The sequence below is a fragment of the Rhinichthys klamathensis genome, unplaced genomic scaffold (assembly GCF_029890125.1).
Source record: "Rhinichthys klamathensis goyatoka isolate OS25496 unplaced genomic scaffold, OSU_Roscu_1.1 h1tg000635l_1, whole genome shotgun sequence".
NCBI classification, from domain to species: domain Eukaryota; kingdom Metazoa; phylum Chordata; class Actinopteri; order Cypriniformes; family Leuciscidae; genus Rhinichthys; species Rhinichthys klamathensis.
The window spans coordinates 245083-260469 of record NW_026607081.1 but is presented as its reverse complement, the minus strand read 5'-3'; the positions used below and the strand labels follow the sequence as shown (position 1 = coordinate 260469).

The following is a 15387-nucleotide window of genomic DNA, read 5'->3' as shown; positions in this document are numbered from 1 at the left end:
CTAGAGCTTAAAGAGGAATCCTTGGCAAAACTACAATAAATTCTCATTAGTTTCTGCATTTGAAATTATGCTGGTATTGCATCTAATGCTTGTCATTTTACCAACAAAAAAAAACATTCTTAACACTTGTTGCAGATTTAGAAGGATCTGTACCAGGTGGTTTCCATGAAAATGCTGATAGCAAAATAAATAATTTGATATACAGCATAACTGTCATATTCAAAACAGTAAAGATGCAACCTGTACAGGTTTCCAACCAAAAATATGCTAAGGGTAAAAACTGATATGGCATATTTTTTATGAAAAAAAACAAACAAAAAAACTTCCATTACACCACAGAACATTCATTTATTACTGTACGACTCTATAACCACTGGATAACGGTGTTGATCCATGCTAGATGTAATGAAATCTCGTGATTAGAAAATTGGGTGAATCTCACAAAACTTGTCAAGAACATGTTCAGGTCATATTTTTCACCCCAAAATCAAAAGAAAAAAATAAATAAATGATTAGTTATTTCACTGTTCACACATAAAGATGAAATGAATGCTGTGTTTAGGATCACTAACATATTTTTGCACTGTGAAATTAAGCACATTTCTTCTGAAATTCCCATTACTGTAATGCATAATGTATTGAGAATTAAGGTTCAAATGTACTTACAAAAACCCTCCTGAAAACGCAAAAATCTTAATGATCATAAAAGCGCTTAAAATAGCCTTGTGCAAAACATAATTCTGCACTTTTTTTCTTTTCATTTTAGGGTGAAAAGTGGTTTTACCATCACAGTTTTATTGTGAATAGGCGTTTTCTTTTCTTTTTTAAATGAATGACAAAGAAAAAGAAATGGCTGGACCGATTCATAAGAATTCTAGGCATGGTAAAAAGCAAGTATTATTGTAGTTTTGCCTGTAATTTCCATTAAAGAGTACAGCCCTGGTACAGTCCTCTAAAAGACTGATAGAGAAAGACAAGCACTATTCTTACACCAAAACCATCCGCGCCCCCTCAGCCTCCACCCTCATCCAAGACCGAGTCTCTGCGATTTGAATAATTCGTTCACTTTTTTTGCGTTTCAGAGATTGGTTCGAAATACCCAGCGGTTGTGGTGGTTGGGTAGGAGTTCTGTAGTTGTGCTGAGGTCAGACCTTCGTAACAGTGCACTGACCGTCGGGACACCCAGACCGATCGCCGCTACTCGCAGGCCCGCCACCAGGGGGCGGTCTGTCCAACTGCTGCAGTCTTTGCCTACTACCCTGAGAGCCCTCCGTGTTCTCCTCTTCACTTTCCTCCGCACCCTCCTCATCATTATCCTCACTCGTGCCAGACTCGGACTCGTACCCCGAGGCGTCCGGAGCGGCCGAATCCTCTTCGTTCTCTGCGTCTTCCTCTTCCGGCTCGGCGGGGTTCATATTGAGTTGGCCGAGAGCGTGTACGAGCTGAATGTCGCTTGAGGAAGCAGGGCTGGTCAGGTGACCTCCTAAGACAGTCGGCGGCCTTACGGGAGCCGGAGCAAAGACTCCCTGAGGACGTCCTCCGTTGATCCCAGTGATCCCAGTGTCCGCTCCATCCGCAGAGCTCTCTCGCTCCACTGTGGCTCCATCCACACTCACGTTTAAATCCGCGACGGCGGGCGCTGCAATGGGAACCGTTCCCGCTGTTACATTAGGATCCGGATCGAGTCTCAGCCCGGCTACGCCTTTTTTAGGGATGTCCATCACATCCCTCTTCATCCTCCGCCTACGCCCGTGTTCGTTCCTCCTGTACTGCACCATGTTCTCCAGATCGGCCACGTAGAGGAATCCGGCGATTAGCATCTCGGCGCTCTTTTTGCCCTTGTTGAAAGCATCCTCTAGCTCTCGGCTAGTCCTCTCGTCGTACTGCCACCATCCGTTACGCCCCTCGTAGTACCAAGCGTGCCCACCGGTCCCCGCGCCGCGTCCACCCGTCGCCGAAGCCTTCAGCTCATCGGGCGAGAGCAAAGTGGGACGCTCAAGGAAATCCTCAGGCACTTCTTGTCTGCAAAGTGCGCAGCGTTTGCTGTGCCACGAAGCGCCTTTCACGCAGAGGAAGCAGAAGACATGGCGGCAGGGCAGGCGCACGGGGTGGACGCAGCTCTGAAGGCAGATTGCGCACTCTGGGACGGGCAGGGAAGGAGACGACGGTGACGGACTTCCCTCAGTCACAGACTCCCCACTCACCTTCTTCCCCGAAGTCAGGGAGTCCATGGAAAGATTAACCTCGCCGCAACTAGCCATACTGTGAAGAAAACAAAAATACAATCAATTCACACGCAGATCAGGGAGAAATGTGCTGCCTACGCAAGATAATGTCAGCGGTACGTACGTAGATGTTACAAAGAAGGCACTGTTTACCAAACTATGTTGCCCAAGTCGACAAAAATCACGAGTAAACAGAGGCTTGCAGGAGTTCTTTGTTCATTGTGGCTCTGTATAATTAAAGCTTTTGCAATTCTACTCTCTCATCTGATAAGTATTACTCCACTTATATAAGAAAAAGAGCGCCATTCATGTAATATCTGTACATTTAAAAAAACTCATCAAGTGAATATAACTGTTAATATCGGGAAGCACATGTAAAGTGGAACCAGAAGCACAACGAATGAGACGAACGACTACACTTTAATGCTTTCTTGAAAACATTTCTACTGACTCTAACATAACCGTTTGGCTTGAATTTTGATTAGACAACCCGTGTAACATGCTCACAATAGCAGCCGGCCCAAATCTGATGCAGAAACGATCTAAATATATCATGACCCAAATCCTTCACATGCAAACCATTTACGGGACATTTTATGATGCTAACTACTAGCGGAAAATACTAGAATATCAGACATTCATTTTAGGTTAGGTTTATAATCAGGAAACGGCTAGAATGCAAAAGGCACAAACTGATAAAATAAATGATAAGTTACAAAATATAATGTTTCTATGCAAACATTTACAATAAATATCAGCTATAAATAATCAGTTGCATGTGTAGGCTATATTTGTTAACAAAATTTACAATAACATGTCAACTTGGCTGACTAGATGTTTAAAACTATTATTAATACTAATAGTGGTGATGATAATATCAAAATTCAATATACATATTTAAAAAAGTATTTTAAATAATCAATTTATAATTTATAAATCAGTAAAATGGTAAATGTACTAACAAAAGCTAAAAATTATCGGGGAAAAAAGGTAATAATATTAGTAAAACAATTAGTAAATTATTTATAAGCAAACATTTAAAATAAATGTCAGCCATAAAGAATTAGTTACATGTGTTTATTAACAAAAGTTACAATAAAATGTCAGCAAGGCTGGGTGGTTTAAAAGAACACCAAACATTAAAAAAAAACCCATTTAAACAGTAAAATACAAAAACAGCATATTAACAGACGCTAAAAAAAAAAGTAAGATAGATTGAAAAAATAATATTTATAAAACAATATTAATATACAAATATGTATATTCTAATAAAAAAATCAACTGGGTTCAATTGCGTTTGACTGTGATCATTGTGTTTTTAAATTGCATCACAGGCCCAAATCCCTCAACAACTCAAACACGAAACAGAAATCTATCCATTTATACTTTTAGCTATTATATTGGCAAATGATCTCACTCCATATGAAAGATTTCTGAGGCTTTGCTTGCGCTGATGTTGAGATCAGATCATTGATGGATCAGATTGAGGCCTGTCCACAAGACAACACCCCTGACCAAAACACAGCAACAACAGCCTAATTTCACACCAAACCACAATACCTGAACCCTTCACAATGGTCAAATCATAAGCTACAAACATGTAAAATGACAAATCTTCATAATCGGTAGGGTTGCTTGAATATGCGTTTCGATTTTTGCTGATTTTGCTGCGTGTTGTCTAAATGTCTTTCAGATTACTCACCTGAGAAAATATCCGAAATTTCGCCTCTTTCTTTCAGCGATGATCAGATTTGGCTCATCTGCTAGTCACCGGATGACCGATCATTGTTCGTTTATTGGCGTAAATTGATCGGTAACGCTAAAATTCGTTCGACGCAGATGAACACAATAATGTTTTCACGGCTCCTCTGTGATAACAAGAGCTCTGATGTGTGTTCGTGCGCATCCGCTCTGCGCAAAACTTACGCATTCAAAAATACTCTCTCATTCCATGAAATACAGTTATCGTGTTTTAGTAGTGTTTAAATCGCTGCGAAAGATTACATGAACGTGAACGGATCCGTATCATCCTGAGACCCAGCATAGAAGGGTTTACCACTTAAGAATTTTACATAATTATAGTATTTGGTACAAAACAATAACTCGACAAAGTATTAAAAAACAAACTTATTTCAAACAAAAAGCATGGCCTACCAGAAAATATTATAGTAGGCTACTCTCATAATTCATCAACTCAAGAGTTAAAAATCGGTCATTTGTATAATATTTTACCTTATATCTAACAATATAGTTTTATTAGTTTTGTAGGTTGGCTGTTGGCAGACGAAATTGGGGCCTGCCATTGAGTTATTTGAATATGATACGCATTTTGGACATGCACAACATATACCAACCATGGTATACTTTGGTTTGGAGCATCTTTTTAATACTATGGCAGCTACATTAATAGGGTAACCATACCATCGAATTCTGTACCATGGTACCACAAGACATTTTGTAAAATTATTATTATCGGTTAAGATAAAACATTTAGTTGTGAAAGGATGATTTGTAAAAGCATCTGATTTCACATGTCTGGAGTGTAACATTATCTTGCTGCTGAGACTTATTAATGAAATCATATGCATCCATTTTGTGTTTATTTTCAAGACATTGTCACTAGATGGCACAATTGTGTTAAAAAAGAAGAAGAGTTGAAACAGACGCTTGTGCTTTAGGGATTAGCAGTAAATCTGTCTACACAACGAACCAACTAATTCAACTAGAAAAGGAATCTATTTTTATTTTTTGCAAGTGGGTTAAGTCCACTTCCGGTTGTAGTTCTACTTACAATCAAACATATTTTTCTCTTAAAAATGTGATTGAATACTCAGCACCCTGGAACAGAGGATATCAGATTATAAAGTTGGCATCTTTCCTGTTATGCTCACCGAACTGCATAATCTCAATTATAGCAGGTATAGTAATAAACAGATCCGTGCCTATCCTATTCACACTGCACGCCTGCAGGATTTTGCTTAAGTAACAGCATGTTCACTGCAGCCCATCTGTAGGCCTTGTTCTTCCAGTATTACACTTTAAAATCTCACGTCGTTGGATGTTCTTTGTCACATCTGTGCTCGAGGGAATGCGGTTTCATAGAGGATCAAATAACTCTTCTCGGTGTCTTGGTGTTGTGATGCAGAGATAATCAGTTGATGCGTGCAATCGTGTGTAATACACGGCATTAAATGAGAAAAGTTCTTAAATTAGAACGGAAAAGAATGCGTTATTCCCTGTGGCTTTGTTACGCTAGGATGGCTGTGTGTTCAGTGTGTGTGTTTACATGTGTGGGAGCCAATGCATGAAATCAATGAGTGCTCATTTTCCACAGCTGTTATACGACGGCACATAAACCCTCTCAGTGTGAATGACAGAGATCTTCCACACGAGACCTCTCTCCTTCCTCGGGAGGGTTTCTTTCCCATGCGCCATCAGTCTCCATTTCACCCTTCTGCTCCGCAAACTTCCCTCTAATTCCCACTTTTTCATTCATTGGCACTTCTGAACTATTGCAGCGTTGGCTACCCAGGCCCTCGAGGATGATGGTATGAACCATCATCTAAAGCACAGGAACTCGCTGGAACGTTTCCCCGGGGATCTCGTTCCTAACATGGTTTCCTCATCCCCTACGCCGTCGCGAGGAAGAACCGCACTGCTCGCTTGTCCTCCTTTTTCACGTTTTTCTTTGAGCCGTGGCTTATTGTCAGCAGTTTTTCAAGGCTCCTGTCACTGGCAGCCACCTGGTAACAATAAGATACCATCAACTGCGGAGGAGAGGAGGCAGCTAAACTGGGGCGTTGTAATGAACGCACACACAGACTCGCAGTATAAGTACTATGCCACACATCCATCTTCTCCGGTTATTGGGGCTGCATGCAAGCAAATGTTCTCCCAGTCATTGTTGTATACGGTAAAATTAGAAATAAACATAGCTAGTGGAGCTGGATTCCTGCTGAAATTACACTCGCAGGGAAATGAGCTGACAGGAATTTCACTTGAGACCCCATTTGCAAACCCAGGTCACAGTTTGCATGGCACACATTTATCATTACATATTATGTAGGGGATTGCATGTAGATTATTAGGCGATAGTTCTAGTTCTAGATGTGCTGCACCAAAACTCCCAAGCAATATCCTCTGTGACAGACTATAAACTTCAGGGCAATTAAAAGGCAATTACGCTTCGATCTTGGATTTTGAACAGAAAAAGAGCAACGTCTAGAGAATGCATGCGAAATATGAAACTTTTATGGCTCTATAAAATCCCCAAATAGAACAAACTTTCTGTTTAAATTGAGAATCTTTCAATGAGCATTATATGGGTAATTTGTGGAACAATAATGATAATTAGGATGAGGCTTTATGTTAAGGTGGTATATAAAACAACCTGAGCTCTGTGTCCATAAATCTGAGCATTAATATCAGAATTTAAACTTCAAAGCAATGAAACCTCCACAAAACAGAGCAGCATTAATCTCAAGATTATGCAATATATTAAACATGCATGGTTGCATTACATCTGCAAATAGTTTTTGAGTTATGAAAGATTTCTATCTTGTGTTTAAGTTACTGTTGATAATAATTCAGTGAACATTACAGGCAGGTGATACATGGAACAGTTATGATAATAAGAATATGATTTTATGATTCTGTGGTATATAAAATATCCGTGTGTGTGTTCAGTAGACTTTAAATTTCAAGGCAATGAAACTCAATTTGGCAAAATAGAAAAAGAGCAACATTTAGATGAATTATTATATCCATTTCTGTTCTCCTACTGGAATAAAATGTGTGTGTGTGTGTGTGTGTGTGTGTGTGTGTGTGTGTGTGTGTGTGTGTGTGTGTGTGTGTGTGTGTGTGTGTGTGTGTGTGTGTGTGTGTGTGTGTGTGTGTGTGTGTGTGTGTGTGTGTGTGTGTGTGTGTGTGTGTAAAATACTGTTGCATGCAGGTAATTTGATGATCATTAATAAGTAGACTTCATGTGTTCTTCTCAAGAAAATGTGAGTGGTGCTTTACAAAAACCCCATCCCAACTGTGGGTTGTTGCCAGGGAATTGTTATGCAGTTGCTAAGGTGTTTTGGGTGATGCTTAGTGGGCCAAGTCAAAAATGTCCAGCCTAAAAAATGACAAATAAAATGGCTTAAAAAAATGTCCAGCCTATATTCAGGGTGCTACTGTATTTTGGTTTTATCATCCAACAGTTCAAAGTCATTTGGATGACATCAGTAATAAATTACAAAGAAAATGTGTTGCCTATTATATTTAACAAATTAATTCTGGTGCTTTGTGCCCAATAAAATATTGTTAAAAATATCGTGACATTTTTAGAAGTGAACTTATTCACATTTTTCTTATCAGTTTTTTACACTGGGTTTATGTTGCATCTTAATATTATTAATTATTAGTAAATATTCAGCACAATATCGTGCTGTGTGTGTGTTATTACCTCGTTTGCTGGAAGGCCAGGATCTATTATATTGTGTTGTTATCAGGACATTTTCGGTTACCAACATAATCTAATAGGTAAAAAATATTTGACATAATCATCAATGTGTCATTTTATTAAAAGATTCCCAGGCATGCTTAATTTTGTTTTTGTTTCAATTAGCGCATTCATCGGTCAAATATTTCTGAACAATCACCGCTCATCCCTCATATCATTCCGCGCGCTCTCTTTATAAAAGGTAGAACGTGGAATAGCACACGTCAGAAGTTTGAATAGCTAATTGGCGCCATCTAACGGTTCTAACAGTTATCCGACTGTGGGAAAATATTTTGTGTATAAAAAATGAAACATCGATTGAGAAAACAAAAAAAACGAACCGGTAAGAGGCACAAAAGAACTGGATAAAAAGAACTAGAATTTATTTAGAATCGCAAATGAATAGGCCTATTGATTTTTATTGTAGTTTTAGCGAATCAATATAGCCTACATGAATTTATTAATTAGTCTAGTAGCCGTGCAATAAGCTGAATAATGTAGCCTACTGTCAGCCGGCCAAACTTTTCTATCTCTGATTAGGACCGAATTGTAAAAAAAAAAAACTAAAAAAAAACATAATGCACAAAATGCCTCAAGTAGCTAGCCTAATGTTTGTGACATCCCGTATTTCTACGGTTAAGTTATTTGTTCCAAAGCTGGCCACCGTAAATTTAGGGGGGGAAAAATTATTTTGAGTGTGCGCGCGCAGATTTGAGCGCTGTATGATGATGCGGAGAGAGAGAGAGAGAGAGAGAGAGAGAGAGAGAGAGAGAGAGAGAGAGAGAGAGAGAGAGAGAGAGAGAGAGAGAGAGAACGCGCTCCTCTTTGTGCGCGTGTCTGTCTGTCAGACCTTCACCAACACAAGACTCAAGTCAAGACTCTCCAGCTGTCATGTAAAATCAGGTAAGACCTGATACCTTTTATAAGCGGCAGGTTTTGCATTTCTCATCATCAGCATTTCAAACTTATTAAAGCGGAAACATGCGCTGAATGTCTGGATATCTACAGGCACTTATGGTGAGTCCATAGACATGTGCTGTGGAAAACGACAGATACTCGCTGATGTGTTCTGGCTGGCTGGATGTGTCTCATGTGGCATGTGGATACATTTGGGGAAAAATACACCTTTTGCTTTCGCTCATGCTGAATTTCTGACAGATGGAGACGCTCCGCCGCCGCGCGCTGGTGACCGGTTACCGGAGCGCGCGGACTCGAAGTGCACTATAGGCTGCTCGTTTACTAATTAGTGCTCCAATCGTAGTGTCTTTGGGTCAGTTATTACGGGTTCAGTCATGTTTGAATAATCTGAGGTCAGCGGTCTATCGAAGGCACGTTGTAGTTTGTGATTCATGAACCGGTTCATGAACAATACAGTGGATAGTTCATCAAGCCTTCTGGGGTTTGAACCTACAACCTTAGCAGCTGCTCAAACTGTCTCAGTTAGGGCAGTTAACAGCTGTGTGCGCATGCGCTGTAGGAGACACCGGGGCAAGTTGTCACACCTCTAAATCAAAATTAAATTAGTCACCTAGGCTAGATAGATCACTACAGGGGGAAAAAAATATTTCTGTAATTGGACTTTTGACTCGAAATCTTATGCTATTTAAATATAGACCTTGTGACAACTTCCTCATGCAATTATAGACCTGCTCTCTCCTACTTGTGAGGAATCCAAAAATGTCTGTAAAGTTTGTAGTGATTATAAATTGCCTGATGTGAGAACAATTGAAGTTTATGGGAGGCCATCAGAAGTCTATGGCTCTATTCCAAAACCTAGCAAGCTGCATACGTGGGCCGCATCATAAGAACGTTCCAGACGTGAAGTCTTTTCCAAAAAAATACCTTCTTTGAGAATTTTTTGAAGCAGGCATTGCATGTATCATTTGCAAAACAGGTATTCCCACAATGCATTGTGAGTAAATTCCAAGATGGAAGAAAGAGTGAGTAGTTTAACATTTCTGCATTTCTATCTGCATATGTAAGCAATATAGTACTATAATTAAAAATAAATAAAAACAAAACGAGAAATATTACTCTTTTAATATTTCACTCTAAAATATTATTTTATAATAATTTTATTTTACATTACAACTGTAAAATTATAATAATAATGTCTTAATCTCTTCATTTTCAAACGTTAAACCATCAAAAAAATTACTGTATTCATATCCCATGTTATTATAAGAAGGAACTTTGTTAGTGATATTCGTGTGTGTGAGTAGAAACTTGGTTTCAGTACGTGTTGCAAGAAAATAATGATCTTTATGACAGCTCAAACCTGGCTGTCAGGCTATTGTGCTTGTTCATATGTCTTGGTTCATGTTTACCCTTTCAGTTTAGTCTTCATCGTGCCCTATTTAGTTTCCTTAGTTTCCTTAGTCACCTGTTGTTCATTTAGTGCCCTTGTTAACTCGGTGTGTAAATACTCCCAGTTCTGTTCAGTCCCTTCCGTTCTCGTGTGATGCAAGCGTGTTTGTTCCCTTGCGTATATTCTCTGTTTAATAAAAGTATCTCTATTGATTTCCTGCGTCATGCATCTCCTGAACACCAGCAAATTCGTGACACTGGCAAACTGGCATTAATAGGGAAGTGTTTTGTCTTCTCCTTGATTTCTAGTTTGTCTCTCTTAATGGATTCTATGCATCAGTCTGAGCATTAAAGCAATATTACTGCAACAACTCACTGTAATTAAATTCTCGCCCGGTCAGGGTGTGTGTAGGCCTATATGTGTGTGTGCGTTTGCTCCAGCTTGTTCATTAAGAACAAATTTGTTCAACAAATGTTCTGCGAATTATCAGTCCCGGACTGCCTGTTAAGGATGGATTCAGCTCAGCTTGCAAGAAGAAGCTCAGATCTGCGTGAGATACTCAAGTGAGTTTCATATCCAGTGCCTTTGTGGGGTCAACCATTTAAGGCTTTACCATTCTCTGAATCTCACACATGCAATATGTGTACGTCTCCTGTCATATGCCTGTGCGAATCTGACAAGCTCGTGGGTTATTTTTACTGGCGGCTGTGTTTGAGTCCAGTGAAGTGAGACTGGAACAGCGATTTGCCATTTGAGATGCAGTGACCATTCATCGTTACCCTTTCGAGCCTGCATGAATCAAAAATATTCATAAACCTCTCACATGCACTCTAAAATGTATTCGGTTTTATTTTTTGGCCACTTCCATAGCTCTCTTTTTTAATATGTAATACTCTTATTTAATATTATATTATTATGATGTTTTATTATTTTATTTTTAAATCTAACAAGCTGATGCATTCATTTTCAAATCGAAAACGAAATAAAAAAATATATATGTATTTTCTGAAGTTCTTATTTTGTTCTGTTAAGTTTCTTTTTAACCTTCACCCACAGCAGAAGTTCTCACTTGCTTTAAACACAGTTTTCCTATTACAGATTAAATCTTAATCAAAAGAACTTTTTAGAAGTTCTTATGCACCGGAGAAGCTGTGTGTCCCTAATGAACAGAGCTCTAATATCTGCTCTCCATAATAATGCGGAGTTTGTTTTTGATCATTTGGCCTGAAGACTGCATATTATTCATACTGACAGTCAGTTCAAATTTATGTTTTGAGGTAGTGCTAAATGATTTACTTTACACTTTGTAAGCTAAGCAATTCCAACGCAAACCTCTCTCTTTCACCGTCTAAAAGTTCAAAATTGTGCATTTATAATGTGGCTATTTCAGAAACTACGGAGTGGTGGATCCAAGCGCAGCAGAAACAGTTATTTAAAGAAAAGCAGCAAAAGTAAATCCAGGCAAAACTAGAACTAAAACAAACACACATGTATTATTCATCGAGGAAAACAACACACCAATAACATAGCAAACCACTCGGGTTTGAATACACAAGACAACCAGGGATGTAACAAGGAACAGGTGTAAGTGAGCTATGGAGATAAATATGGGCTGTGTCCGAAAATTGCCCCCTATACCCTACCCTTAAATAGGGCACGATTAAGCTTGTTTGAGATGCGCTTCGAACACAGCTATGGAAATAACCCAGTGACTAAGCCATCGGCAGGCGGGAGGAGCTGAAAACTGACACTTTCTGCTTCCCGTAGTGACCGCACGTGGTGTTTGCATACTTTATGAGTGAAATAAATGCAATATTTGTCAAATACACAGACGTTTCAGATACGTTTCCATAATACTTTATGTACTACAGCGTCTGTTTGTACAAGAATATTTGTTTGTTCAACATAAGCCTATACTATTTAAATATCCAACACTATCTCACGACCAATTCGTACGAATTCGTACGAGTGATTAAAAGGTGGCTAATTCGTACGATTTGTCTAAACCCACGTGATGGATAGGTTTAGGAGCGGGGTCAGGGGTAGGTCATTCATACAAATTTGGTAACTTGTAAAATATGTACGAATTAGCAAAAATCGTACGAATTTGTACGAGTGAGGTCGTATGAATTCGTACGAATTAGCCACCTTGTAAAGTTCGTACGAATTGCCGTGAGATCGGGTTGAAATATCAATGTAGTCTACGTTTTTTTTTTATTACAGGGTTTTATTTTGATAAACATGACACAATATAATAATGTGACTACATGAAAAGAGATTTTACTGTTGTAAAAATGCTGATTTGTGAGCATTAGTGGAACTGAAGGTGTTCGAACAAACACGAAACACACATGATCGTTGTCATGCGGTGAATCCGGCCAATCGCGAAACAGCATAAGACTGCCATAAATTCAAAATGATGTTATCCATCATTTAATCGTGATATTTGTTGGAAAACTAAGGTAATACAAACATTTATCAATCACAAAACCATTGTTAATTTTCCAGGAGCGGTGAACAGTCTTACGAAAAACGAGAGCTTACAAAAGCAACAGAAAACAATCCGTTCTCCATAAAATGTGCAGCGCACAGATAAACGTTTGGGTTTTAATGTTCAGGAACAGTGTTTAAAATACATTTTAACCACTGTAAGTTCATCAGCCTTAGGAAGGTCAAACAAATGAGTTTTGGAAATGTTGTGGAAAAAACAGCATCTCTTTGACATGGCAGCAGCTCAACCAGGCCTCGTCCCATTTTATTTAAATGATTTACCTTATGACTTCACAAAGCCCGGAAAAAAACACGTTGTAATCCAAATGAGCCGTTCGTTGTAGTTCTTGGAAAGTGGATTCTGTTTAATAAAATATATCCCTTTGGAGGGGACTTTGAGCTTTGTGCCTTCTCTGATTTTGTAATGCTCAAACAGCAACATTACACACTAACTAAAGTTGAAAAAGTGGAAAAGCATAATAGGACCCCTTTAAGAGTGATCTTGCCTATGCAAAAGTGACCATTGTGATTTCATAGCAATGCTTTGATGTTGTGAGTGTTGATTTTTTTCACTTGTTGCTATGCGGCCACTAGGGTGTTCTGGGTGGTTGCTATGTGATTGCTAGTTGAAGTCAAAAGAGCCATCTCGAGTCTCATGATATTCTGGTATCTGGTTCCCAGTTATTGTGCATACGGTATAATTTTATGTAAAGAAAGAAGACGCATTGCATTGTAAGTGTATTCTAGTTGTAATGCACATGTTGGCAAATGTATTAAGTCATCAGGGAGTGTAGTGCATTTAGGCAGTTGGCATACTGCAAAATTATATACCACAGGAATAGTACGAGTAGCATGGTAGTTTTCTCTTCCAAAGATAGCAAGAGCCAAAGTGAGTTTAATGGGTTGGGGAAAGGGGTTTAGGCCTCAGTGAAACTGAAGTGTATCAGAAGGAGCATGCGATGAGATGAGATGAAAAGGAAAGATACAAGTTTGATGTTAATATTGATGAGCAAGTGTTAATGTGATCCTAAAAGCAGCTCTAGCAGAGATGACATTATCCCCCCTTTTTTACCTTTGAGAAGGGCTTGAAAAATGGGACGAGAAAGAGGAAAAGAATAAAAAACACAGATTGAGCCATAGAGCAAGTCAAAGTTTTATGATCAGAAGCTCAAAACACTTACTGCGCTCCCCTATGACACAGAGCAACGCTGTGAAATTATAGAATAAACAAAAAGTTGTTGTCTTTTTTCATCTCTTTGGTAAACACTCCAGTTTGGGTCAATAAAAAGCAGCTGTACACACTCAGAGGGCCGGCCCGTTCCTCATTTCCATTTTAATGAATGAGGCTTAGTGAGCTATTGAGCAAGTTATAATTGTGTTGTGGTGTAGAGACCTGCGAAAGTGTAGGATACTAAAAAGGATTTGTAAAAGTGCGGTGTGCGTCTGTATATTTCAGAGGTGCAATGTTGGGCTTTTCTTTAGTGTAGGTATAAATACAAATACTTTAAAATATGTGACATCTAAACCAGTGTGTGGAGGTTTTATATTAGAAAGTAGAGGCACCAAAGCAAATACTGCATGCAAACACGACTTAAGCAATACACATCCTTTCATACACTCACCTAAAGGATTATTAGGAACACCATACTAATACTGTGATTGACCCCCTTTCGCCTTCAGAACTGCCTTAATTCTACGTGGCATTGATTCAACAAGGTGCTGAAAGCATTCTTTAGAAATGTTGGCCCATATTGATAGGATAGCATCTTGCAGTTGATGGAGATTTGTGGGATGCACATCCAGGGCACGAAGCTCCCGTTCCACCACATCCCAAAGATGCTCTATTGGGTTGAGATCTGGTGACTGTGGGGGCCATTTTAGTACAGTGAACTCATTGTCATGTTCAAGAAACCAATTTGAAATGATTCGAGCTTTGTGACATGGTGCATTATCCTGCTAGAAGAAGCCATCAGAGGATGAATACATGGTGGCCATAAAGGGATGGACATGGTCAGAAACAATGCTCAGGTAGGCCGTGGCATTTAAACGATGCCCAATTGGCACTAAGGGGCCTAAAGTGTGCCAAGAAAACATCCCCCACACCATTACACCACCACCACCAGCCTGCACAGTGGTAACAAGGCATGATGGATCCATGTTCTCATTCTGTTTACGCCAAATTCTGACTCTACCATCTGAATGTCTCAACAGAAATCGAGACTCATCAGACCAGGCAACATTTTTCCAGTCTTCAACTGTCCAATTTTGGTGAGCTCTTGCAAATTGTAGCCTCTTTTTCCTATTTGTAGTGGAGATGAGTGGTACCCGGTGGAGTCTTCTGCTGTTGTAGCCCATCCGCCTCAAGGTTGTGCGTGTTGTGGCTTCACAAATGCTTTGCTGCATACCTCGGTTGTAACGAGTGGTTATTTCAGTCAAAGTTGCTCTTCTATCAGCTTAAATCAGTCGGCCCATTCTCCTCTGACCTCTAGCATCAACAAGGCATTTTCGCCCACAGGACTGCCGCATACTGGATGTTTTTCCCTTTTCACACCATTCTTTGTAAACCCTAGAAATGGTTGTGCGTGAAAATCCCAGTAACTGAGCAGATTGTGAAATACTCAGACCGGCCCGTCTGGCACCAACAACCATGCCATAAAAATGTATCAGAATACACAGCTGATTATGAGTGGCTGTTAATGTAGAAAACACCATAATTTTGCTGCAAGATGGTGTACCAGCAGAAAAAGATTAAAAATGTCACTCCCGTCTGCCATTGGACAGACAAAACAGAGAGTCCCGCCTCAAAATCGTGCCATTTGTTAGCCAGAATTCGTGATGCTCAATAAGTGAGATACCTTTTTTGTGTGTGTTAAACTTTT

General features: G+C 39.4%; 2 protein-coding genes across 2 annotated transcripts in view; one reads left to right on the top strand and one right to left on the bottom strand.

The window, feature by feature from the left end:
- Positions 1-315: 315 nt before the first annotated feature.
- Positions 316-4114, bottom strand: rnf146 (ring finger protein 146). Its single transcript, XM_056241247.1, has 2 exons — positions 3928-4114; positions 316-2262 (listed from the first exon to the last, which is right to left on the bottom strand). Exon 2 carries the CDS (start codon positions 2259-2261, stop codon positions 1146-1148), a length of 1116 nt encoding a protein of 371 aa, XP_056097222.1. The 5' UTR covers position 2262; positions 3928-4114; the 3' UTR covers positions 316-1145.
- Positions 4115-8507: 4393 nt separating this feature from the next.
- LOC130076234 (cadherin-11) overlaps positions 8508-15387 on the top strand; it is a 105096-nt gene continuing 98216 nt past the window's right edge. Inside the window, exon 1 of the mRNA XM_056241249.1 lies at positions 8508-8613. The gene's annotated coding sequence lies outside the window, so the exon portion shown is untranslated. The remainder of the gene's footprint in view (positions 8614-15387) is intronic.